This window comes from Corapipo altera, unplaced genomic scaffold (assembly GCF_003945725.1).
Source record: "Corapipo altera isolate COAL_440 unplaced genomic scaffold, ASM394572v1 142, whole genome shotgun sequence".
Classification (NCBI taxonomy): domain Eukaryota; kingdom Metazoa; phylum Chordata; class Aves; order Passeriformes; family Pipridae; genus Corapipo; species Corapipo altera.
This window is the reverse complement of record NW_020884966.1, coordinates 1,770,825-1,796,127: the sequence shown is the minus strand read 5'-3', so window position 1 is coordinate 1,796,127 and position 25,303 is coordinate 1,770,825. Positions and strand designations below refer to the sequence as shown.

The 25,303-nt window shown below is 49.1% G+C and overlaps 1 protein-coding gene across 3 annotated transcripts in view; it reads right to left on the bottom strand.

The window, feature by feature from the left end:
- Positions 1–25,303, bottom strand: part of KANSL1 (KAT8 regulatory NSL complex subunit 1) — a 98,726-nt gene that overhangs the window by 14,280 nt on the left and 59,143 nt on the right. For all 3 annotated transcript variants that reach the window (XM_027664789.1, XM_027664791.1, XM_027664790.1), the window contains exons 3-6: positions 12,426–12,567; positions 7,433–7,537; positions 2,266–2,381; positions 719–914 (exon numbers count right to left, since the gene is read on the bottom strand). In XM_027664789.1, the coding sequence (XP_027520590.1) occupies positions 719–914; positions 2,266–2,381; positions 7,433–7,537; positions 12,426–12,567 (559 nt within the window). The remainder of the gene's footprint in view (positions 1–718; positions 915–2,265; positions 2,382–7,432; positions 7,538–12,425; positions 12,568–25,303) is intronic.

Below are 25,303 nucleotides of genomic sequence, written 5' to 3'. Positions count from 1 at the left end.
AAAGTTTGACTTGAAATCCTCTGACTCAAAGGTAAGTGGATTTTTGCCATCTATGGTTCTGTATGCACAAAAAAGGCCCTTATTTCCTCAATTTCTCACTCTATTCCTTCCAACTGACAGTTTTGGGTGTTCCTAAGAGAAATTAAAAAGAATGAAGCACAGCCCTTCCTCATACAGGCAATAAACTGTATTTCCACTGAATGAATTCTGCATAAGGGAGAAGAGCATAAAATAAATTTTCGAAAATCCAGATAACAAAACCAGAAACAGTCAGGGCATTCAGTGACTTCCAAATTTGAGCACTGGAAGCAAACACAACCACCTAAGCAGGACATGCCATTTGTGCCTGGGCAGACAACTGTGGTTTTTCTGAGAGCAGCAGCAGGGACTTCCTGGGGTTGTGTCAATTCCTGTGTCAGAGTTCAGGTTTCCTGATACTTGACTTCTCAGGGTTTCTTTTAACTGCTCAGACTGTGCCACACTGAACTACTTGGCCTTGAGTTCACCTCAGGCTGGTTGGTTTTGGATAAGAAAACTCAAGAGTTCAGCATCTTCCCTCCCCAGCGCCGGCAGAGAAAAAATCTCCCAACAAATCAAGCTTCTCCTTCGTTTCTCCTTTATTTCCCCAGCAGCTTTTGAAGCCTCACTGTCCCATCTTCCCCCCGTTATTTTTTCCCCTTTTTATAACAAAAATAATATAAAAAAAAGCCAAACTGACCTTTTTGGAGAGGGGCATAATGGTGCTGGGTCGGACGAGCCGTCGCTTCTTGCAGCTCAGGACGGGGCGGGTGCGCGCGGCCACGCACGTCCCGTCCGAGGGGGCAGGAACCAGGTTCAGTCGTTGCTTTTTATGCAGGAGCTCCTCAGCTTCCTGGCCATCTCCCTGAGCGTGTTCTGCCAGGCCAGGCTGAAGACTGGCCCAGAAGAGAGGAGAATGAGATCCCGTTACTCACTCAGGCAGGTTGGTGGCTCACACCTGAGCAAACACTGCAAGCTGAGTTTAAAGCCTCGCAGTTCACAAGGTGACAGCTTTTATTAAACCAACTCTAATTTCTGCTTTTACTTTGGTCACCTTCCACTTTCCCACCACTGAACCTTTGACAAAATACCTTTGGAAGCTCATGAACAAAAAATATTATTTAAAGCCAGTCACAGAGCAAAAGCCACTCTAGGCTTGAACAGCTTTAACCTCAGAATTCAGCTTCCTCCAGAATTACAGCTCAGGGAACCTTAAGACAACAGGTTTGCATGAGTCTAAATGCCAGAGAACACATAATTTTATTAAAAAAATATTTAACCCCGATGTAAAGTTGATTCTGATGAATATCTGAGATCTCTACCTGTAACAACTCTCAGCAGAGAGGTGCAGTGTTAAGATTAACCTCTTTCCTCACACACAAAGGACGCAGCATCCCCGGCATCAATGCCCCCATGCCCCGGCCAGATCCCAGCACAGCAGCGCCTCATCTACGGAACCTTTTCATGTCTTTTCTGCAAGTGTTTCATTTCTAAAAATGCAAAACATGAAAGCCCTGTGGTCTAAGGCTGTGCAGTTCAAAGGCTACGGGGATACAAAGGGCTCTGTTACAGCCTGCAGTGTTCCAGCTGCAGCCACGGGTTCCTTGATCCATGATTCCTACGCTTCCTCGCGCTCCATCGGCGCAGGATCCAGCCCTCTCTCCTTCCCGTCTTCCCTCTCTTTTTTCCTGCCTCCCTCAAGGAACTGAGCAAGTGCAATGGTTTCCAAGGGGTTTCAAGTGGTTCGACCCTGCAGCATCGTGGAATGTCTTCCACTTGTTCTCATTTACCCAACAGAAACAGCCTGGGGAAACCAAGACTTCAGGAAGTTTTACTCCCCAGATGAGCGGGATTTGTGATCCTCGGTAACTCCAGAAAAGTGGGTCAGTGGTTACAGGTAATTCTGCAAGTGGGGCACTGGTACCTTTCAATCACACGATTTGCAAAGTGTATTAAAAACACTCGTAAAGAAACCAGTCCTGCCCGTGCTCAGTGCACGGCTGCCTGCGGGGCCTGTTCGTGTAAACACAGCTCAGCTTAATTCCATTTTCAGCAAAACAATGCAGCAGAAAACCTCAAGCAAGCAATCTCCTCCAAAATGTTTCCAAGCACGATGCACCACCGTGCTTTTGGAAAAAAAAAGAGACCATTTTATACCATCACCAACCCAGATACAGGCTGGTTTCCAACGGGATGTTGTCAAGATCATAAAAATCACACTCTTCCCATAATATCCCAGCAGCTTACGTGTTAATAACTCCATTGACGGGTCTTGGTGCTCCACAGGGCTTGGTGGGATGGGATTCAGGAGTATTTGCAGCAGAAATACCCAAGTTTTCTAGTGGCTGGGATCCAGAAACGCTCTAAGGAAGGATGGGAAAAATATAAATTAATAAAAAAAAAAAAGCTTCTTAAACAACCACAAACTTTCTTGTTCTTGGATTCTAGTTGAGGATTCTGCAATGTAGCCATGGATTTCCACACAGGACTTCAAACCAGGGTTCAGGAGTCACTGTGTGAACATGAGACCAGGGACACAAGGAGTTCTTAGGGAGCAGCAAGAGGATGGATACACGGCAGCTCTTTCATTCCAAGATCCAAAGGACTTTAATTCCCCTCAGGCAACCAGGAGCATGAAAGGCTGAGGGCTTTAAGGAGATTTTAGCATTTTGTCTCCGTGGTGCAAACAAGTTCATCACCACCTGTAAAGCTCGCAGGCTCTCCTGCAGTTTGGTTTGTGCTGAAAGGTCCTGTCCAAGCACTTTGGGGGAAAATGGGAGGGGAGGGAGAGGAGAACAGACTTGCAAAACTGAATTTGCATTTTAACTCACTGCCTGTGCAAACACGGTCCCAAAAGCACTTTAGAAAGTGTTTTAACTGTGGGGTTGGGATGCAGGCAGGGCAAGTGTGTAATGCTAAAAGTGCCAGATAAACACAAAGCTGGAAACACCTTTTTGGCAGAGGAAAGTAAGTAAACACTGAGTTAAAGACACTGTGCTCTACAATCCCTTCTGCCTTCGGTTTGAAACACGAACTCCCTGGCTCTGCAGGGAGCAGCAGGACTGTCCAAGCCTCCAAGGACACACTGGCTTGGTGCCTCCCACCAGTGGCATTCCTGCTCCCCATCCTGGCAGGTGCCAGTTTGGTCCAGCTGTACCACATCCCTGGCACTCAACACCCCCAGTCTCAGCCTTGCAGTCCCTCGGTTTTGGTGTCAGACACGCTCCTCCCTGGGCTAAACTTCACTTCTTCCTTCCTGCAGCACTTCCCACATTCCCTGCCCTGTCTGCAGCTGGGGTTCCCCCTCTGTGCACACACAGTGGTGCAACTCAAGTACTAATAAAAAAGGTAAAAGCAGAGCTCTGACCCCCATACAGATGTCCAGACTTGTCCCTGACTCCATCCCAAATCCATCCAGATTGCACTGATTAAATCCTCCCTGCAATCACCCCCAACTCAATGAGCAACTAAACCAGGCCAGGGCAGCGCTGGATTAACGGTTTCCAGAAGAGCAGAGACCTGAGTCACCCAGGGAAGGGTCACTTCCAACAACACAGACAACTTCTGCCTGGGCCTGTTTGAGGAACTTTGCTGGGGTTCCTACACTTCTGCTGAAAAAGAAGTTTCTTCCACGGGGGAGCAGGGACGGAATCCGACGGGATCAGACCGACCGGCTCATCCACCACCTGGTCTGAGCAAGATCAGATCCCACCTGAGACACAGGTAAACCCGGCACCCCGGGGAGGTGAGGGCAGGGCAGCAGCTGAACACTTTCCCTCTGCTTTCCAGAGGCTTGGCACGGCTGAGCCTTCACGTGACGGCTCCGCCGGAGGCAGCCCCGGTTCAGCAGGGCGGGGACACATGACTCATAAGCTCTTTTGAAATCGGGTATTTATTTGCTTCTCCACAAAGGGTCTTAAAGGAGGAACTTCTTCTCCAAGAGCTGGCTCCGGCTCAGTGGTTAAAGAAGGGATAGAAGGTGACCTGGCTGCTTCCCATGGAGGAGCTGGGAAGCATCAATCCAACATGTATTTATCAGGAGCAGCCCAGGCTCAGCTTATCACCCCGAGATGGGTGTGCACCAACGTGGCCCACAAGAGCCAACACCTCCTGCACTCAGAGTTCCCACAGCAGCTCCTCCTGGATGCACTGCCCAACTCCATGCCATCCTCCAGGGCTGGCTGGGCACCGAGGCTGGGATCCAGAGCAGCGTTCAGGATCACATCCATGCTCCTGACTGAGCTCTTCTCTGTTTTGGGGCTGGAACTCCAGGTCTTGAGGATCCACAGGACTCTTGGAGGGGCGTCAAACACTGAGCTGCAGCACATCTGCTCATTGCACATGAAACCAGCAGACTACCAGGGGCCCTCAGGGCAGGAAAGCAGCTGTGTGTGGGCAGGGAGTCATGAGCCAACACCAGGAATGTTCCCTGTATTCCCAAAAAATCCCAAACAAAACCAGGCAGGGTCAGACCTTATCCTATTAATAGATACAACCCCCTAACTACTGACTATTTTGAGTGCACCCCCTCGCCAGACGAGCAATCCAAGCAAGGAATCAATCTCAACAGCCAAGTTATGTCTTCAGGGCTTCGTGTTATTTCCATCTTCAGGCAAAAATATTTATTCACCTACTGAGCTTCCAGTTCGCAACAGATATTCCCAGGCCTTATTTGCAAAGCCCTTCCCTCCACTGGCGATAGGATTAGTTTCTCCCAGGGATTATCAGCCACATCCCACGTAGGAAGCCGATGCCCAAGGACACGCATCCGGCCAAGGGAGGCACTCAGGAGAGGCTGAGATCCAAAGGGAGCTGAGGATGAGACAGGATGGATTCCTCCCCTTATTCCACGTTGCAGATGGGTCTCTAACTCTGCCAGTTTGGAGGGGAGGGGAAAGCCCCTAATTCTCACAGCCTGGAGAGTGCCAGAATGATAAGCACCTCTCCAGGAGAGGCCCAAGAGATACCATTCCAGTAAGTGTCCAAACGCGCCGGGAAAGGGGCTAATCTCTGGCTTGAGCAGATCAAGGCTCTGACTCAACACCCCGCCCTAACGAGCTGCTCTAATTAAGCAGGAACCCTCCAGGCAGGGTTCTGGTGGCTGACACCTCCAGCACCACCGCAGAGGAGCTGAGAGTGTGGAATGACGTGTGTCCCCGTGGAAAGGGAATAAAACACCTTTTCCAGGAGCAGGCTCCAAGATGGGATGCAGGGCTGCAGGAGTAGCCATAAGAAAGTGCCAGGTGGGAACCTGCAGCCCGTGTTACGCTGAAAATGTTGTTTTTCACTGCTCTCAGTGTCTATGATTTGTGTCATTGGTACCTCCAGACCTGCCAGAGCGAGCCCTGCAGTAATAAAAGTCTCTGACTGGAGAGCTCAGACCCAAGTGAAAGGGATGAGAAAAGGGAAAAAGCAGGAAATGAGTAAACACAGCAACAGGGAGGTGGCTGTGAGCAGCAAAAGAGAAGCAAGCAGCTTCTTTTCCATTCACCAGGAATCTACACCTTCTGTTCCAAACATTCCAAGATTGCCTAAGACAGTCTAAAAAAGGACAATGTGATGATTTTGTAAGCAGACGGAAAATGCCTTTACTATGTATTAATGTTACTTGGCCTTAAGCTGAAGGAGGGCAGATTTAGAGCAGGTTTTAGGAAAAATGCTTCCCTGTGAGGGTGGGGAGGCCCTGGCACAGGTTGCCCACAGAAGCTGTGGCTGCCCCAGCCCTGGAAGTGTTCAAGGCCAGGTTGGACGGGGCTTGGAGCAACCTGGGCTAGTGGAAGGTGTCCCTGCCTGTGGCAGGGGGTTGGAATGAGATGATATATAAGGTCCCTTCCAACCCAAACCATCCCGTGATTCCACGACTCCATGTAGGGACAAAGTCAGGTGGGACACAGCCCTTCCACCTGCAGCTTCCCAGGCTGAAAATACACTCACATCAGATAAACATCCTGATTTAAACAGACAAGGAAGAAAATATTCTTCCTATCACTGATAAATTCGCTCATTTTTCTCTGTTATCAGCCTGCCATTCCAGATTAGCTCCCAAACAACAGCCAATCCATCAGTGCAGGAGCTGCTTCCGAGGCGAATCGGAGCTCGCTGTCACTGTGCTCGTTTATTACTCTCCAAGTGCTTTTTGGGTTAAAGCCTGAAAAGGAAGGGGGGGAGCACACAACAGACGGACCCCACTGTTCCAACCCAGACACTGCGTAATGCTCGTGACTCAATCAGGGCTCCTCAGTCCCTGTCCCTGCTCCCCAGCTCTGTTCCCATCACAACCACCATCCACTGCTTCAGTTGTGAGCAAAACCTGCCCTTTGTACCAAACTCCCTGGCAGTTTTGGGCTCAGCTAATCTGCTAATTGAAGACTTAAGCCCCAAACACACACCTGAAAGCCAGTGTGGAGCAAGGAGGGGTTTTATTCCAATCACTCATCATAACCCCTCTGCAGCCCGGTGTTAATAACAAATTTCACTGTATTTCATGTTATCACTCAGCACCAGGAAATCCTGGACAAAGTCTTACCAGGGACAGAGGAAAAAACTCCAAGTACAGTTTTATGGTCCCTTCTAGTTAAGTTTTTTTACCTGTGTCAACTCCACTGAACATGAACCTCCAGCACTCCCACTGCAGTGACGCTCTGTTTCTCCCCAGATGTGGTATTAGGATAGAAAAGCAGGAATGTTGCAGCTTGGGACAGAAAAGCAAGAATGCTGCAGCTTGGGACAGAAAAGCAGGAATGCTGCAGCTTGGGACAGAAAAGCAGGAATGCTGCAGCTTGGCAGCAGAAGTTTGAGCCACGCAGGGACCACCCTTCTCTTCGTACTACACGACAACTTCCAAATCCTCCATTTTCATACGTCGACGTGTCCCACAGGATCAAAAGTAATCACAGGCAGGCTGAGCAAGCCTTTAGTCTGTGCCCTACATTTCTGCATTAAATAATAAATACCTGGCACTCTGCATAGTTTCCAGTGCATCTCACTGCAATCATTAGTGCCCTTTCCAAGGGGGAACGCTCAGGCAGATATTAATAGCCACATCTTTAGCAGTCTTTGCTAATCATGCTGCTCCCAGTTTGAGGTACTTTTTTTGCTGGAGGGAAAGGATTAGTTGGGATTTTAAAGCTTCACAAAATGCTAATGCATATTACAAAGGTGCCCCCAGGAACTCTGTTCTAAAAGGTGTTTAAATCCTATTGCTTATTAACACCAAGATAACGTGGGAAGGGGCGAGCTGCAGACGGACAGAGCAGCGATTCCCACATGGACTCAGGGAGAGGAGCTGCTCCAGGAGGACACTCCCACGGTTGGAGCATCCCTCTCCCCCACAGCTTTAGGGATGACCCTTCCCTTCCCAAAATTCGTGCAGGTGAAGCATCTGGACTCGGTCAGTCCCACTGCTGGCACTTACCAGCCGGTCAGCCCCAGGCTCCAGCTTCACTTCGGCTCTAACGGGACGGGACGAATCATCTACTGCAGGATCAGGGGGTGACGCTTCGCCGAGAACTATCGGCCCCTGCAAGAGAGGGAAGGGAAAGGGAAGGGAACAGGAATTAACTGCGGGGCCTTCGGTCTCCACAGGGAAACTGCACATCCATCATCCCTCATCCCCCCTCCCGCCAAAACTCCGACTGCCGCGATTTTCAGATGTGATGCCAAAGCCAGTCCCTGCTGCCTGGATTTTCCTGACATCGCAGCTGAACTCAGGGAGGGAAGGACAGTGGCTGGAGCCAGATCACGTGCCCTCAGCCCATTAATGGGGCATGTTCAGCTCCCCCTCGGGCAAAACTGCTGAACCACCGCTTGTGTCCCGCTTCCCACCGCTCCTTTCCCCTCCTCCCGCAGGAACTCCGGGGAGCCACATGCCAGCCAAGCCAAAGGGAACGTTTTGCTGGAGCACAGAGCAGGAAGCGACTGCTTTCATCGTACAAAGTGGAACTCGCCACCACAGCCAAGCAAACAATTTTGAGCAGGTGCCAAAAATCTCCAGTCAAACTCGTTACTCTGAGCAGGCATCCCCTCCCTCCCCCCCTTCAAAGAAATGATGCTCACAAAATTCAGCAAGGCAAGAAAAGCACTGATAAACAAGGCATTGCTCTGAACCAGTGGGACAAAGCACAGTAGCAGAGCACTGTTTTATCAGGCTTAACAGATGTTGTCCTGTTCATGTTTCACTCTAAGTGAAGTTTAATCTTAAGGCAGGACTGACTGCTCTGCCCTTTGAAAAACACAAAGTGAAATAAAATCATTGTAATGATGCATATTCTGAGCTATATTATAACAAAGCAGGGCAGAATGAGCAAGGGATTAGGGAGTTGGTAGAACCCACAGGCCATGAACACGGTCCAGGACAAAGACAAGCCCCAACAAGTTTGCATTTGGTTAAACAGAGAACTGTGAAAGGGCTGCTCAGATCGAGAACAGGCAGATCAGTCATCTGGAAACAATTCTGGAGGTTGCATGGTGTGTCACAAGAAAGTGAGCCTGGAAGGGAACCTGGACACGTCATGTGGAGAGAGGAGAGAGCTCTAAGGCTTCCCTCAGAGTCACAAAGTCAGATCCCACATGGCCAGTGCCACAGGACGCCGTGGAAGTCGCCCGTAATTCTGCGGCAGAGGGTTGGAACTGGGTGATCTTTAAGGTCCTTTCCAACCCAAACCAGTTTGGGGTTTTATGACTCCAATGCTGATCTTTTGCCTTGACACAACGTGCTGTGCAGCACATCCGTGGTGTTCCACGAGGATCCTTGGAGCCCACAGTTCAGGGACACTTCATTTTAAAACAGTTCATAAACTAAATACAACCGTAGGTGGCCTCTGACCAGCAATGAGGAAGCAGCCAGAGCCTGGAATAAACATGATGATGGTTTTCTAGAGTTTTCTGACGTCCCAGAAGGACGTTTAGGGGATGAGAGAGGCTGGAAGTCTAAACTCCATCACTGCTGGGATTTTCCTCTGCTCCTGAAAGATCCTCCCTGAAAGCAACATTTCACCACAGCTTCTAGAGCCACCCTAGGCCCTGCTGCTGCAGAGAGCTCAGGCAGCTCCAAAAAAGGGAGAAACTGGGACTGAGTGCAAAATTGGAACCAAGGAAACTGCTTCCCTTTGACACCCCAGAAAGCACTTGGGCCTGGGCATCAGGAACAGAAACTGCCACCAAGGACTTGTGAGGAGGAAGAGAATGAAGGGAGCTCTTCCATGCCCCAGGAAGGAGCAGTGATTCATTTTACATCCTGTGGGTATTTGTTTGGAAGCACATCCCTTTAGTGGTGACTCTGAAGCAGAGGCAAAGCTTAATACAGCTTTCCCTGCTTTGCTTCTCAGAGTTTTAAATCTCCATTATTTACACACATTTTGAATAATAGAGGGGAATTAGAAGGGCAACATCAAATTTCCTTTCAGGAAAGGAAAGTGCATCTGAATTATTCCAAGGTCCCAAAAACACTTTCCATCAGCATTCTTCAAAACAAAGAAAAAAGGAAGGTTCCCCTACAATGTTTATGGATGACTTTCCTGCTTCTTTACTCCCATTTTTATCACTAATTATGGTACTAATGAAAAGTCAATCATATAGATCTCAGATAGAGATGGATACTGAGGTAGATTTTGGATGTCTCAGAGTCCTGGGATCAGCAGCAGCTTCTGCCCAGGGACTAGAGGGTGAAGAAAAGGACTGACACACATTAAAACACATCAGGAAGGGACTGAGCATCCTGAACAGCCCCACTGAGGGCCAGCAGCATCTCTTCTCTCACCCTAAGCCCAACACAACCACTGCAGACACAGGAAACCCATGTGAGAGCTTCAAATTCTTCCAGCGAGAGGCTCCTCCTCACTCCCACCCCACCCTTCCCATCACGAGGTTCTCTTGACTCAGCAGCTCGAGCAGAGCACAGCCCTCCCCCAGGGGACAGGAGGCTCACAGAGCATCCCAAATCCTCTGGGGGAACACAGTGAACCCATCTGGGATGGCCTGGGAACATGTGGGGCCCAGGTCTGCAGAGATGTGCAAAACAACCCCGTTTTGAAGGGGTTTCAGTCAACCAACTCTGCCACTGCACAGAATTCCTGCAGGAGCCCTTCATCTTAAAATACCTCTCAGTCCATCAAAGAGTGAAGCTTGTGAGAGGCACAGAAAGAGAGAAAAAAATGCTGTTTGCTCCTCTCCAAACACGGAGCATCTGCCACCCACACAGCAGGGAGGAGCAAAGGCTGGGTGTGAAGGGGGACCAGCTCCACACCACGGCCCAAAAACGCAAGTCTGTGAACAGAAACAAAACCTCCTGATTGCCTTCACTGACACCCAGACCTTCAAATCAACTGTACACACCCTTCCAATCCAAAGGCACAACAGCCTGCTGTTTCTGAGTGCCTGAAAGCAGGGTATCCTACAACCAACCCTGAGCACGTGTTCCCTGGTTTGTTTTTCTCCTCCACATCTCACCAGGCTCCGGCTGAGCCGATCCCAACGTGCCTGGAACACAATTCCTGCTGAGACACCCAGGCAGCAGCACACCGTCAAAACACGAGGTTATTTTTGACTGCCTGGTCCTTCCCTGGCTTTGATCTGACGCAGCAATGTGTTTTTCTTGAAGGGTACACTGGGCTGTAAACTCTAACATCTAAAAGTAATCAACCTAAAAAAAAAAAGGCTGAAATAGAGTTTCTTCAAATTTCAGAACTTGCAGAACTTTGAATTCTTGCAGCAGTAACATTTTAACCTCCTTATGGCCAAATAAGCTGCAGTTAAGTTATATTGACAGAAAAAACAAGGTGTTTCCAAATTCTTTAATTGTTTTTCCTTGTACAGTTTGAAGTCAAATCCATTCCAACAAGCCTATGTTAGTGAAACACAGGGTTGTTTCTCTAGTTTCCTACACTTGTCCCAAGCTCTTTTCTGAATCTCACTCTGAGTTTTTCATTGCTGAAAACAGAGGATGTTGTACAAGAGCTCGATGACAGCTGAGTGCAAGAGGTGTCTCCAGCAAGCCCCGTCAGAGATGGGGTGTGTGATACTCGTGGTTCTTGTTTTTTCTTGTTCAGGTAGAACAGCCACTACCCAAAACTCTGAACATCTGACCTCCCCTGCACCTGAAGGGACGTGTTTTGTCTTAAATTCACGTATTGGGTTATCGCAGCTGAGGTTTTGTTTGAACAAATCAAAGGAGTGACATCCTGTTTGCCAAAACCTCCGCTGGATTTCTCGCCTGTCCTTTCCGACCTGGAGACTGCACCCTCAGACAAAAACACATGGGATGCTTGCAGCCATTACCAGGCCATTCCAGGAGCCTGTCAAGTTGTCATCACCCGGAGAAAACCCTGAACCTTCATGAGTTTTCTCATTTCCTTCACTACTTAACTTTTAGCACATAAACGTTCGGATATTTTGTACTTAAAAATCATGTTGCAAAATGGGCTTTAAGACAGAAGGAAGATGACTCTTTGTGAAGAATCATTGATTTGACATAGAGCCAGCTCCCAGCAGCCTTTTGGCCTAATCTCAGTAATGGATTCTGCTCACAAGCCGTGCTCTTCCACCTCCTCATTCAGAGCCCTCACTCACTCAATGAGCCTGTTTTTCTGCACAGCTGCATCAAAGTCCAGCCTCCCTCCCCTGCCTGTGCTCTCTACCCCCTGGAAGCCTCTCCCCACCACCCCCAGAGCACCACACATCTTGGGAAAAGCATTTGCCAGGCTGAATTCCTGAGGATCTCTAAGTTGATGCAATACCATGAGCCTTCTTGCCACAAACTCCAGACATTCCTCCCTCCAAGGCCTGACATTTAGATGTGCATGCCTGAACAAGCCTCAGTAACAATTCCTTCCCCTCATCCCTTCTCTGCTCCCCTCCACTCTCCCACCATCTGAGAGCAAGTCTGAAAAAAAAAAACTCCTTCCACAGAGAAAGGTCAGCATCCAAAAATGGCCTTTTTTTCATGATTCAGACTCAATTTGAAGCCTGTGCTGTGTGATAGCATCTGAACTAACTTCCTCTACAGTCCCCTCCCTTCCCCAGTTAAGTTGTTCCTTATCCCCATCTTTAGCTACTCCCAAAAAGAAAGAATGGGAAGGTTTTAAAAGAAAAAAAAAAGCCAAATAAAAAAAGAGAAAGGCTTGAGGGATGGGGAACAGCATCACACATGCAACAGCAACAGCTCTGTTCAGCACCAGAGACTGACTTTAAAGCAAGGTACTGCTCCCTCCGTGTTATCACATTGAACCAGGGACAGGAATTACACTCAGCCCGAGCCAAATTGCATCACAATCAGTCACAGCTGCTTTTGGAGAGATGCAGGGGGAGAAAAAAAAGCATCAGACTCCACATCCACACTCTCCACTGCACCAGGAGAGAGCCACTGGGAGGCAAAGCAGAACCACAGGTATCCAAAGGCATCCTGGTCTCACCTTATTGGCTCTAATCTGCTTGTAAATGTCCGTTTGCTGCCGGATCCGGTATTCCAGGTCCGAGACGTGGGCTTGGAGCCAATTCCAGCGGCTGACGATGGCTGCACGGTCTGCTGCCCATCTCCACTCTGCCCTTCGCCTCCTGGGAAAACAGAGAGGGCACAGGGGGTTATTTTGAGTGTGGTTTTAATGATCCAGGCCACAAAAATCCAAGCAGAATGGATGGAGAGATGACAAGCTCCATCCCGGATGGCACAACCAACACCAGCTCACCACTGCTAATCATTATCAGAGGATTTCAGATGTGCTGGAAGGGCCATGTCTCTGCAGAACAATTTTCAAACAACTTTTGGTGCCCAGTGACTGAAGTCCTGCCCATGCAAGCGTTAAGATTTTATTCCACGCTCAGCTGAAGCAGCAGCTCCAGTCCTACCTGGCCACAGCTGCCAGACCCACTTTTCCAAGACTTGGAGAACACCAAACCATCTGCCCTCCCTCCTTGTTGAAAAAAATCCATCTGTCCTCCCTCCTCTATAAAAAACCCCCTCTGTCATAGGTCCCAAAATCCACCTGAACACCACCATCAAACCTCAGTGGCAGGTTTCACCATTGTTGGGGTTTAAGAGTAACTGCCTGGAGAGGAGTGACAGAGCCAACAGCACCTGGCACAAGGTGCTGCAAAGGACAGGCACCAGCAAAGTTGATTTCTGCATCTGATGGAAGGACCAAGCAAATAAAGAAGCCAGGAAATAATATCAACTGTCATCAAAACACCCTTAATCTTTACTGCTGCACTCCAGGGCAGAAAGGAACACAAGGATGGTAAGGCATGGATAAACCCATGGCTCCACTCTCCATAATTAAAGCCTTAATATCATGAAAATACACCCTAAGCATCCCAGTTCCAGTGCATAAATATTAAGGCTGCCCAGAGAAAGGAGGAAACCCCTGACATGGTGCAGAAACAAAGCACCAGCAGGATGTGCTGACAAATCCAGTGCCGCTGCACAAAGCCTTCGCCACAGCTGGATGTTTGGCAATTAAGAAATTAATCACAGAATAATTCCCTTTGCCCATCTCTCCCCCCTCCTTCTGCAGCAATTTTGAACCAGCCTGGCATGTGGGGCAGAGGAGTCACTGCAATGTCCAGATGTTTCCTCCAAAATCCAACCAGAAAGTCTTGTGCTGGGATTAACCCGTTTCGGAGCCGAAAGCAGCCCCTGCAGCAGAAGCAGCACGTGGGGAATGAGGTTCAGTCCTGAGGCTGCCCCAGCTGCAGAGAAGGGAAGGAGCTGCAATCACCAAGTTCTTAGAAAAACCTGCTCCTCCTGAGCCTCTGCCCTGGTTTAGTTGTAACTGCTACCAAGTGCACTCGGCTAAAAATGAAAGAAATACAAAAAAGTCCCAGGGTTATTACGAGTTTCAAATCAGATAATAGAAACACCTTGAATAGGAGGAGTTGGCTGTTTCAAACTGCAAGTGAAACCCATGAATTTAGAACAAGACATGTTATCCATATTCCTGCTGGACCTTTTGGCTGCAGTGCCAACACAGACAGGGACAAATTCCCACCAAAACAGGCGACAGTATCCTCTGCCCACAGCCCTCCCAAAGACCATTTGCAGAACAGCTTTAGGAATCTGAGTCCTTCTCTCTGCAATATTTCCCTGTGTAAAGTGCCTGCTCTATTTTTATTGATGCTGACCTTATGTTTGGTGGAAATTTTACTATTTGTTGCAGCTGGATGGCACAGCAAGGCCAGATCTTAATCCTGCATCAGCTACACCGGGAATATCCACGGGAAAGCTGGAGGGGGACTTGAACAGCACAGAGTGACAGGACAAGGGGGAATGGCTTCAAACTGCCAGAGGGCAGGGTTAGATGGGACACTGGGAAGAAATTCTTCCCTGTGAGGGTGGGGAGGCCCTGGCCCAGGTTGCCCAGAGAAGCTGTGGCTGCCCCACTGATTCAATATTTAATAGGTACAGCTGCAAATAACCAACTCTGCTGGTGGATGGGCTACCCCTCCAAATGTTCAGGATTTCCACTGCTAACATCACTGCTGTTCTAAGAATCAAGTCTGGACAGAATTCCATTTCCAGGGACAGATGCAGTGGTGATGACACAGCCATGTGTCCCTTTTCAGTGAAATATCTTTATCAGGACCAATTTAGAGATCAGTTTATATGCATTTTATATCCTTCCAGTGCCCAAAGGGGCTACAAGAAACATGGAGAGAGACTGTTTCCAAGGGCCTGGAGAGACAGGACAAGGGAGAATGGCTTCACCCTGCCAGAGGGCAGGGTTAGATGGGACACTGGGAAGAAATTCTTCCCTGTCAGGGTGGGCAGGCCCTGGTCCAGGTTACCCAAAGAAGCTGTGGCTGCCCCATTGTTTTTAGAAGTAAGTTTTTAGAATCAAACACAGCTGAGAGCTCGTTCAAAGTGCCACCTGCCTTGACTGCCTCTGTAAAAACTACAAAGCACCTCTGCCTGTTAAATACATCTCATTCTTTTGCTCAGATTACACAGAAACTGAGATTAAGTACAAAAAAAAAAAAAAACACCAAAAAAAACCCCAAAACCACCTTCCACCCATTTAGTTCCCCAAAGAGACATGGCAGCACCAGCAGCAGCAAACCCGCTCCTCACCTTAAAATCAGGACACATCCTACCCCAGAAAAGCCCACTGGATTTAGACCAAAAATAACCCAAGGAAGCGAAACACAGTAACGTACACTTCATCCTCTGACACCCTGTGGCAGAGGGGGAGGAGGGGAACATAATGATGGCTCAGCCACACTTTCCAAAACAGCACCGAGCGTAGTGTGGGCTCTATATTTAGAACTGAGCCTTTCCAGAGCCTGTTCAGTCACACCCTGCACTGGGAGGTGCTGTCAGCAACATGTATGTCATGTGTGTTCTCCTCATGTGGATCAGCTCTTGGGTAACCAGCTCTGTATATACTTTAGCTCTAATAGCTATGCAAATATTCTGTGAAAATGATTATTTGCCTGTCTAGCATCAGAAAGGAGCAACCATGCACAACATGGAGTCTGCAGTGACCACTGGGGATCTGAGACCTCAGCTCTGGGGCAGAGGGAAACCCACTCCTTTCTTTCTAAGCCTGAACTACCTGAAGGGAGTCTAAAAGAAAAGAGGGACTTTTTATAAGAGCATGTGGTGACAGGACAAAGGGGAATGGCTTCAAACTGACAGAGAGTAGGTCTAAATTGGACATTAGGAAGAAATGCTTCCCTGTGAGAGTGGGGAGGCCCAGGCAAAGGTTGTCCAGAGAAGCTGTGGCTGCCCCTGGATCCCTGGAAGTGTCCAACGCCAGCTTGGACAGGGCCTGGAGCAACCTGGGATGGTGGAAGGTGTCGCTGCCCAGGGCAGGGGGGTAAAACTGGATACTCTTTAAGGTCTCTTCCAACCCAAACCCTCCTGTAATTCTGTGATTCCATGTAGGGACAAAGTCAGGTGGGATATAATCCTTCCATCTGCACATTCCCATGTTGAAAATACACTCATGCTAGATAAATATCCTGATTTAAACAGACAAGGAACAAAAGGGACACCTTCCATCAGCCCAGGTTGCTCCAAACTCCGTCCAACCTGGCCTTGGACACTTCCAGGGATCCAGGGACAGCCACAGCTTCTGTGGGCAACCTGGGCCAGGGCCTCCCCACCCTCACAGGAAAGCATTTCTTCCTAATGTCCAATCTAAATCTCAGCTTCAAATCCATCACTCAGCCCATCCACCCACCAGTCCATCCTGCTTTCTGCTGAGTCCGTGCAGCTGAATTCCAACAGGAAGGACAGAGACAGCCCAGACAAACTGAGGGAATTAGGGATTAGCAGACTTATTTTTCACCAGGAGACTGCCCTACTAAAGGCCCAGCTGCAAAGTGAGCAGAGCAGATCCACCAGCTGCTGCTAAACCATCCTGACAATGACATGAAGAGCACAGAGAGATGGAGTGAGAACTGAGCTCAGACTGGAGAGTCACAGGCTGAAGGGGAACTCCATTATTGGAACCACCTGTAGGAGTCAGCAGGAATGGATGAAGAGCAGCCAGGGTCTGCAGGGAGATGGTTTCTGCCACTCCAAGCACCTGAGCAAACCCAAATCACCGGGATGTGAAATGAGGAACAGCAGGACATGCTGGAAGGAAGAGTCGGTACCAGGAGAGAGAGAATTCCACTGCAGAATCACTGAGCAGCTCTGCAGGCAGCCAAGCAGCCCAAGAGCTGGAATGGCAATGGGAGGGTTCACTGGGAACCAGGGAATGCTTCTGGCAGCGGTGCCAGGGAGCCAGCACATCCCAGGATCCGGGAGCGCTCGGATGTTCACTGCCGGCCTCTCCCACCCGGTGCAGATGCAGATTAAAGCCCCAACACGAGGCAATAAGCTCCAGCTTTCCAGGCACTTTCCATATGGTTCCCCTCCTCCACTATTAACTGGCATATTTCCAGGGGCTTTGCTGTCCCCTGAAATGCAGTCACCTACCAACAGAGGCCACGCTGGGTTTGCTCTCCCCTTTCCTACAAGCTTTCAGTGGGAAAAAATCACCCAAGAGGGGTTCAAAGCTCTGGATTTTGAGATCTTCTCCCTGGAGACACAAACCTCAGCCTCTCTCACCTGCCAAAGGCAAGCTGGGAAGGTGTTAGCCCAGTCCATGTGAGAGCCTCAGCAGGGCATTAGGACAGAGCCCAAGAGGGACACAATGGGACATTCCTTGAACGAGACAACCAGTATGTGCCCACCACGTGAGGCTGAGTACTGGGAGTGAGGAGATGCCTGCCAGGTGACCTCAGCTGGGGCTCCACTCTGACAATCCTGAACATACCGTGCTGTGGGGAGAAGGATTGAGGCTCTAACATCCATCTGAGACACAGCTAGGTCAGTGTTTCACTATCTGAGGGGGAAGGAAGGGAGTGGAGGTTGTACAACAATGTCCACGGAGCTTCCGCTGCGACTGCCCGGAGCTGCTTCTTCATGGAGGCTCCATCCTGATCCACTCTTGTGGCCAAATTCCCCTTTTCTCATGTCCAATCCCACCCCAGCACACCACATCCTGCAAGGCCCACACTGAAACCCTGGGATTGTTCCAGAGCTGTTGTCCATGTTCATCCCTCGTGGGTCTGCCAGACTTTGGGTCTGTCAGAGGTTTGCCTGGATGATGCTGGTTTGCCAGGACCTGCTCCCAGCACCCAGCTGGTTGGTTGTGGATTGATAACAACCTGGTTTTGGCCTCACGTGGCCGTTCAGACACTTGTCCTCTCCCCGAGGAACCAGGAAGAAACCCACGTGTGAGATCCCATCATCACTTCCACATCCCAGACTGCACCAGCCAACTGGCAACTGCAGGAAGCCACAGTCCCATCCCAAGTTTTGATTCTGCTCCAAAAATCTCTGCACAAGCTGCTTTCTTCTTCTTCCCAGCTCTGTACTCAACTCATTCCACCAAATTCCTGCCAAAATGCTCAGAAGTTCATTCTGTGCCTTTCCTGGAGCTGCCCAAACACCAGCACTGATGCAATTCCCTGCTGGGAACCAGCAGTGGGATCTCGCTGCCAGCAACAGGGACACACCAGAGCCAAGCTCCCACTCCCACCTTTGAAAGCAGCTTCAAATATGACAGTTTACCACATTCAGCCATCACCTCTATTAAAGGGCAAATCTCCACAGTAATAATGTGTATTTTCCTTGTGTTACCACCACGAGGCACCAGCCTGTGGGGAAGGTCAGAGGTGGGAATGTTGGCACTGGTGCGATGCCAACTCCTGAACAAGAAGGAGGTGCCAAGAGAAATCTCGTGGTTAAATCAACTCCTGTTGATTCACCAGGGACTGAAAACATCAGCATTAAAATCAGGCTAAAAGAAGTTTCCCACCCCCTTTCTCTGATGATTTTTGAGGGGCTCAAAGGCCAGTACTAAAAATAAAGTAAAATACTGGTATATTTGCTGTCAGAGCTCATGGCAGGGACAGCACCACCACTGCTTACACACCCTGGAAATCCAGACCATGAGGATGCTCCAAGGGCTGGAGCACCTCTGCTGTGGAAACAGGCTGGGAGAGCTGGGGGTGTTCAGCCTGGAGAAGGCTCCAGGGAGACCTAAGAGCCCCTTCCAGGGCCTAAAGGGGCTCCAAGAGAGGGACTGGAAAAGGGCCTGGAGTGACAGGACAAAGGGAAACTATTTTAAATTAAAAGAGGAAAGATTTAGATGGGCTATTGGGAAGAAATGCTTCCCTGTGAGGGTGGGGAGGCCCTGGCACAGGTTGCCCACAGAAGCTGTGGCTGCCCCTGGATCCCTGGAAGTGTCCAAGGCCAGGCTGGACGGGGCTTGGAGCAACCTGGGCTGGTGGAAGGTGTCCCTGCCCATGGCAGGGGGTGGAATGAGATGAACTTTAAGGTCCCTTTCAACCCAAACCATTCTGGGATTCTGTGACTCTATGAGGTGCCCAAGTAAAAAAGCCCCGTGCTCTGCTTACACAGACAATTCTAAGCATCATCTCCAAGTGCTGCACAAATGCAACTTTTTTATTTGCTCTTGTAATCTTTAGCTGTGCCTCACTAAAGAAAGAGATTTGAACCCAGTTCAGGTGCTATTTTCCTGCAGTTCATATATTCCTGGAGTTCATTCCTCAGCTCATCAAGCCTTTATCCTTCTTTTTGGTACTATTTTAGATCAATGCAAAACCAGATCGATGGGTGGAGCAAGAGTTAAAGCTCTGCCAAACAGACTCTCATGACAACTCCGAGAGAGGGAGAGCAAACCCCACAAGGCTCGAGAACAATCTCATTAGCTGATCGTAACATTTCTGCCTGTGAAGAAGCCAAAGTGAACAATTTGTTCAGCTGAACACCCGCCCCCACCCCTGGACAGAACCATCAGCTTTGAAGAGCTCTTGTATTCCCAGCATGTGCTCGGCACTCCGCTGGATCTCCTTCAAACCTCCCCTCGGTTCATTCATTCCCGGATCCAGAGAAACACGAGACCTCCAGGGGCTGGGAGTAAAGAGTTATTTCCACTGGAAAACCCCCACTGCTGGAGGGAAATTTGGGAGCACAAATCTGAAAGCCTGAGCAGGCCCAAGGGAGGGGCCAGAGGCCTCAGGGAGCAGCAGGATCTGCACCCAAACACAGCTCAGCACAACTGCCCTCCTGGTGAGGAGGAACCATCCAAACCACTCCACCACCACAGCAGCCATCGCTCGGATCAGGATATGACAGGTTTGGTTTGGCATCTCTAGTTCATTTCTATTAAAGAAGGGGAAAAAAATAAGGAAAAGAAGAAAAAAAAAAAATTGGCATCTCTTAACAGCTGCCTGAACTGCTGCACAGAGATCCTGGCAGGACCAGAAATCACAGCCTGGGGCAACTCAGCAGAATCCAAATCTCCACTACACCAGTTGCAGAAATGGTATCCAGCCCACAGCCCAACACCAGCATGGAGCCATGTGACCCAGCAGCCCCTCATCCCAAGGGAATGCTCCAGACCAGAGTTCATTTCTTGGCATTCTCCCCGTTCTCCCCTCTCTGCAGTCTCTGCCCCAAGGCCAGTCTCTCATGGCAGCATCTTTCCCCAAAATATCCCCAAATCCCTTCCTAGTGGAAGGTAAATTCAGCCTAAGGATCCAAGAAAACCCTTGGATGAGCACAAAACTCAATCCACAAACAGATCCAGAGACAGGGAAACAAAAGAGGGAAATTAAAAATACCAAAGTGAAACAACTGCTAAGGTGGAGGGGCAGGGGACACCCCCCAACCTGCTCATGGCACCGAAAATACCAAAGCTACCAAACCACCCTCAGCCCATCCTGCCCATGAACACACTGTGCTGGGATTCACAACAATTTTAACTCCTTTAAAAGCTGTGTAACAAAAATACATTGGGATCAACATCTTGAGAAAGTTTTCCCCTGAAATGGAACATCAGGGGATTGTTTATATTGCTGAACATAATCACCACTATCCACATACCTCGAGATCAGGCTTAACCTTCACAGGATTTAAACTGCTGGAGTGCAAAGAAGTTACTCCTCAGAAAAGGGAGTAAAAACAAGCCACTCTACTAAACTGATCTGCCTTCTTCCTTAAACTGTCCTAAAGACCAGGTTGGACGGGGCTTGGAGCAACCTGGGCTAGTGGAAGGTGTCCCTGCTCATGGCAGGGGGTGGCACTGGATGATCTTTAAGATCTCCTCTAACTCAAACCCTTCTGGGACTGTCTGATTCCCTTTAATGTACTATTTTGAAAAGTATGTGCCACTTGAGAGGAATCCCAACAAGTGGGAAGGAATAACCCAGTGAATTCTATGGAAGCACACACACAGACACGTGGAGCAAACAAACCGTGCTTGGTTTCTCATCAGTAAACTAAAAATCATCATTTTATTTACCTCCTGTTCTGAGCTCAGAACAACCCTGCTGGCTGGTGAACCACCACCTGCACAAACTGTAGCATCAGTGCTCACACCCCACGCCACACTCGGGGGCTGGCTGTGCTCCAGGAATGGAGTGAAGGTCCCAAATCACAGCAGTTCCAGAGCACCACCATCCAAAGGCTGGACTTGATGGTCTTGGAGGCCTTTTCCAACCTAAATGACTCAATGATTCTGCAAAGGTGAAGCTCCCCATGGCCCCAGGTGTTACACCAGGCACACTGTCTGGGACACACACACTGTGACACAGCATTTCATCCCGGTGTGTAACACTCGGAGCCCACAGCCTCCAGGGCTGGATCCTGCAGTGGTGCAACAGCAGCAGTGACTCACAACGTGCTGCTGATGCTGAGTCACTCGCCTTGTCTGTGCTGGCCCTTTCTCCAGCCCCGTCCACAATCCCAACGGGAACATGTGAACCTCGAGAGGAACACGGGGCAGCTCTCCCCAAAGCCTGGAAGTGGGACAATGGTGCCTCAAAAGCAGAGTGGATCCCTTAGGAGGTTTTGGCTTTACAAGCTGGAATGATGCAATAAACATTTTCTGTTTGGATGGTGACCCTAAAATACCATGAGCACAATCACAGAATGTCAAGAGTTGGGAAAGACTCCCAAGGATCATCCAGTCCAACTCCAGGCCCTGCCCAGAACACCCCAACAATCCCACCCTGTGCCTGAGAGTGTTGTCCAAACTCTCCTTGAGCTCTAGAAGATTTGGGGCTGTGACCACTGCCCTGATCCAGTGCCCGACCACCCAGAAGGATCTGTGGGACCTCAGGCACCAGCTCCCACACAGGGTCAGGATGTTTTGTTCACACAGCAGCAGCTCCACCATGATTCCATCTCACCCATGGCCAAGCCAACAGGAACCAAACCATGGCCGGGATGGACTCTGTGCCAGCAGGTAGCACTGGATCCTGAGGTCCCAACCCAAGAGCACAACCCAGGCAACACCCAGGAGAGTGACACCAAGGTGACACCTTCCCAACACGGACACCAGGCAGAGTGGGAAGTGATAAGGGATGATGCTTTCCCGGCAGAGCTTCCCATTCCCACTGGTCCTGCCAGGCAGGAAAACCCCTGTACAGCAGATCCCGCAGCAGTTCAGGCTGTGCCACACCTGGGACAGGCAGTCAGGCACCTTCCCACCATTTTTTCCTTCCTCTGCCTCAGTTTACCTGCAGCACAAGCTGCAGTGATTCCTGGCTCTTCCCAGGCAAAGAATTCATGGCAGAGGCCACCACTGGATCAAGGTTGATCTCCAAGAGGAGCCTCCTGTAAGCTCTGCCTGGATGAAAAATGTGCATTCTCCGCCTTGTCAGCCTCCATTCAGCTTCCTTTCATTAATGGGCAAATCCACAGGGATATGGAAGTGTGAGGGGGAAATACGTAGACCAGAAACCACCACTTGAGCACTGCAGAGCATGCCAAGATTTTCTTGGTTTGGGTTTTTTGTTTAATTCATTTTCCTAAGCTTTGAAGGCACGTTATTCCATCTTACTACTTTTCCTGTCTTCCTCCATCTCATCTATTCCCAAAGACTGCTGCAGAGAGGATCTTCCCGAAGTGCTCAACATGGATACAGAGGCAGCTCCAGCCCTCTGCTCCCAAAATGCCACTTCACCCAGTTCCTGGAAGCTCCTGCTCTCCTCTGCTGCCATATCACCACCCCCCAGGCTCACTTAACTTCTGCAGCTACCCCGAGGTGTCATCTGGGTAAAAGAAGAAAGAAAATAAGTCTTAATTTTCCCTGGAGTCCAGAAAGCCCCTAATCATAGGGGTTCAATGCTCTGGTGCACCATTAACTATAGAGAGGTTTCAACACAGTGACCATCAATTGTGATTTCACTTTCCACTGAGTTCATGGCCAAGGCATGAATTCAGCAGCACATGGACCAGCCAGAAGCAAAACAGTCCAGCTCAGCAGAAAGCTCTGCTCACACTCAGAGTTTAGTTGATTCCTTTCTTAGTTTCCAGAATGCTTTTAAGATCTTTGCTGAAACTCTTCCCGCTGGTTGCCAGGGGTAGGTCTGAACTTTTGCGCTGTTTCAAATCCAAGTGCCCCAGATCTTCACACCGTGACATTTATGCACTGCCCCAAGCACTTATTCAGCTGACTGTCTGAAAAACAGCCATTCCCAGCTCGAGCTGCTCTTCAGCCCTCTGCAGCAACAATTGTTCTGTGACAATAGCTGAAAATTCAGAGTTTATTCTTTCAGCTGCCAATGCAAGTACTTTGGGCCACGTCTGGATCCTGTTTCGGCTCCTATGAACAAGGTGTGGGGAGAGAAGGGGAAGGTGGGGACAGGAGGTGGGATCAGAAGAGTGTGGACACCAGGAGCTGGGTGTTGCACCGGGAAAAACGACTCTCCTGGGGCACAGCAGAGCAGCCAGCTGAAAAATACCATGTTTTAAGAGAATTTATTGGCCCATTTTTCAGTATAGTTCTCCACACGCTCACAGGCACCGAGGCAGGAGCAGCAGAGCAGCTCTTCCTGCTAATGGGAAGATTCTGCCTGATCATCAGCATCATCCCAGAAATTAGGGCAGCCTCTTACACCTAAATCCAGCAGTGAGGTGAGACCACATCATGTACCAAAGGTGTTCATAACTCAACAACAAAGTCTGCCATGACTGTGCTGTCAGTCCACTGGGAATTTTCCCCTTAGAGTTCTGGTTAAGATCATCTTAAGATCATCTGGTTAAGATGCCATTCTCAGCATTACAAACTAAGCACCAAGATACCCACTTTCCCCTCAAAATGCCTAGAATAAAATTGCTCAAGCTCACAAGAAACACCTTCCAGGAGCATATCCTCCTTTATCAATATTATAATTTTGTTATATTTTATTATGTTATAATATATATTAAAATTTTACTACAGCTTCCCATTGGGTCTGGGTTGCACAGGACAATCTTTAACCTTCTTAGACCTGTATTTCTCATTAAGGGTTCAACTTCTTCCACTAGAAAGCAGAAAGTGGCAGAAGCACTCAAGCCATCAGAAATTTTGCTATTCTTTTTTTCTTTTTTTTTTCCTCTTCTTCACACTAAAGGTGGGATCTCAACAAGACATTTAAAACCTTCCTTTGGCAAAACCAGTAGCGAAGGACCAGCAACCCCTGTTCATCAAGAGGAGACAGTAAGTGATAACAGAGGCTGGGTTTGATCTTCACTGCTGCACCACGAGCGCAACCCAGCAACAACCACAACGAGCCATTTTCTTGAATTTCTTTAAAATAAGACAAATTGCAAACATTGCAACTCCACCCTAAAGCTCTGCTTGCGGTCAGAGCTGCAGAGGAGCACGTGGGGATGGATATACCAGCAAAGACCACAAGCCAACACATCCCTGTGGAAAACCAGCATCTTCACAAGGAAATACCATAAAATAAGTAAAAGCTGCTGGGACACCCTCAGTCACAGAATCACAGGATGGTTTGGATTGGAAGGGGCCTTAAGGATCCTCTCGTTCCATGGGCAGGGAAACCTTCCAGCAGTGCAGGTGTCCACGAGGCTGGGATGGGACAGCCAGGACTTGCAGCAGCTGCCAGTATTTCCCAAGAAGGTAATCCTTGAGCAAACCAGCCCCTTCCCAGCTCCTGGTGTCCCTTCAGCACCAAGACATCACGGGATGATGTGGCTTTCTGGATTACTGGAGAACAAGCTTCCCTGAAACGAACGCCCTTAAAACATCAAAGGAGAGAAGGGAGGGGGTGCTCAGTGTCCTGAGTTCTTCAAACAAAACTAAGTGCAGAGCAGAGAGGAGACAATTACAGCCCGGAGTAAACTGTTTGAGAAGTTATTACACTTGTTCCACAGCAAAGCCCTTTGTATGTGTGCAAAGATTTGAGCTCGGTGTCCAAGTGGGGGAGCGCTCGCTGCAGCCCATTAGTGCCACGATCCCTGGGGACACAAGAATAGACACTATGCAAATCAGGGTCCATTGTTAAAAGGGAAAATTTATTTCACATTCCTGAGCAGCAGTGTTCCTGGAGCAGAACAATTGGAGAGGCCCTTCTGCTGAGCACGGCACATTTTTATGCTCCACAGTAAATCAATATTCCATAATGCAGAAACCACGTTAAATGATTGCCAGGGCGAGGATGGCAGCCCCAAGCTTTGGGGAATAGCTTTAACACAGCACCCCTGTCAGAACAGGGCTTATTTGGGACATGTTTTTCCTTGTTTACTGAAGAGTTTACTGAGGGCAGAATTTATGGAATTATTCTCCAGGACTTTCAAACCTTCCAGCTCATGCCATGAAGAAAAAGGCACCGCCCAAGGCTGTTTCCTGACTCTCAACTTGATCTAAACAAGTGCCACTACAGTTGTCTCAGTGTCCCAAAGACTTCTCACTCAGGCAGCACCAGCAAAACAATCTCCAAATGGGATATCCAAGAAAAAAGTGGAGTTACCCTTGAAGCAAAG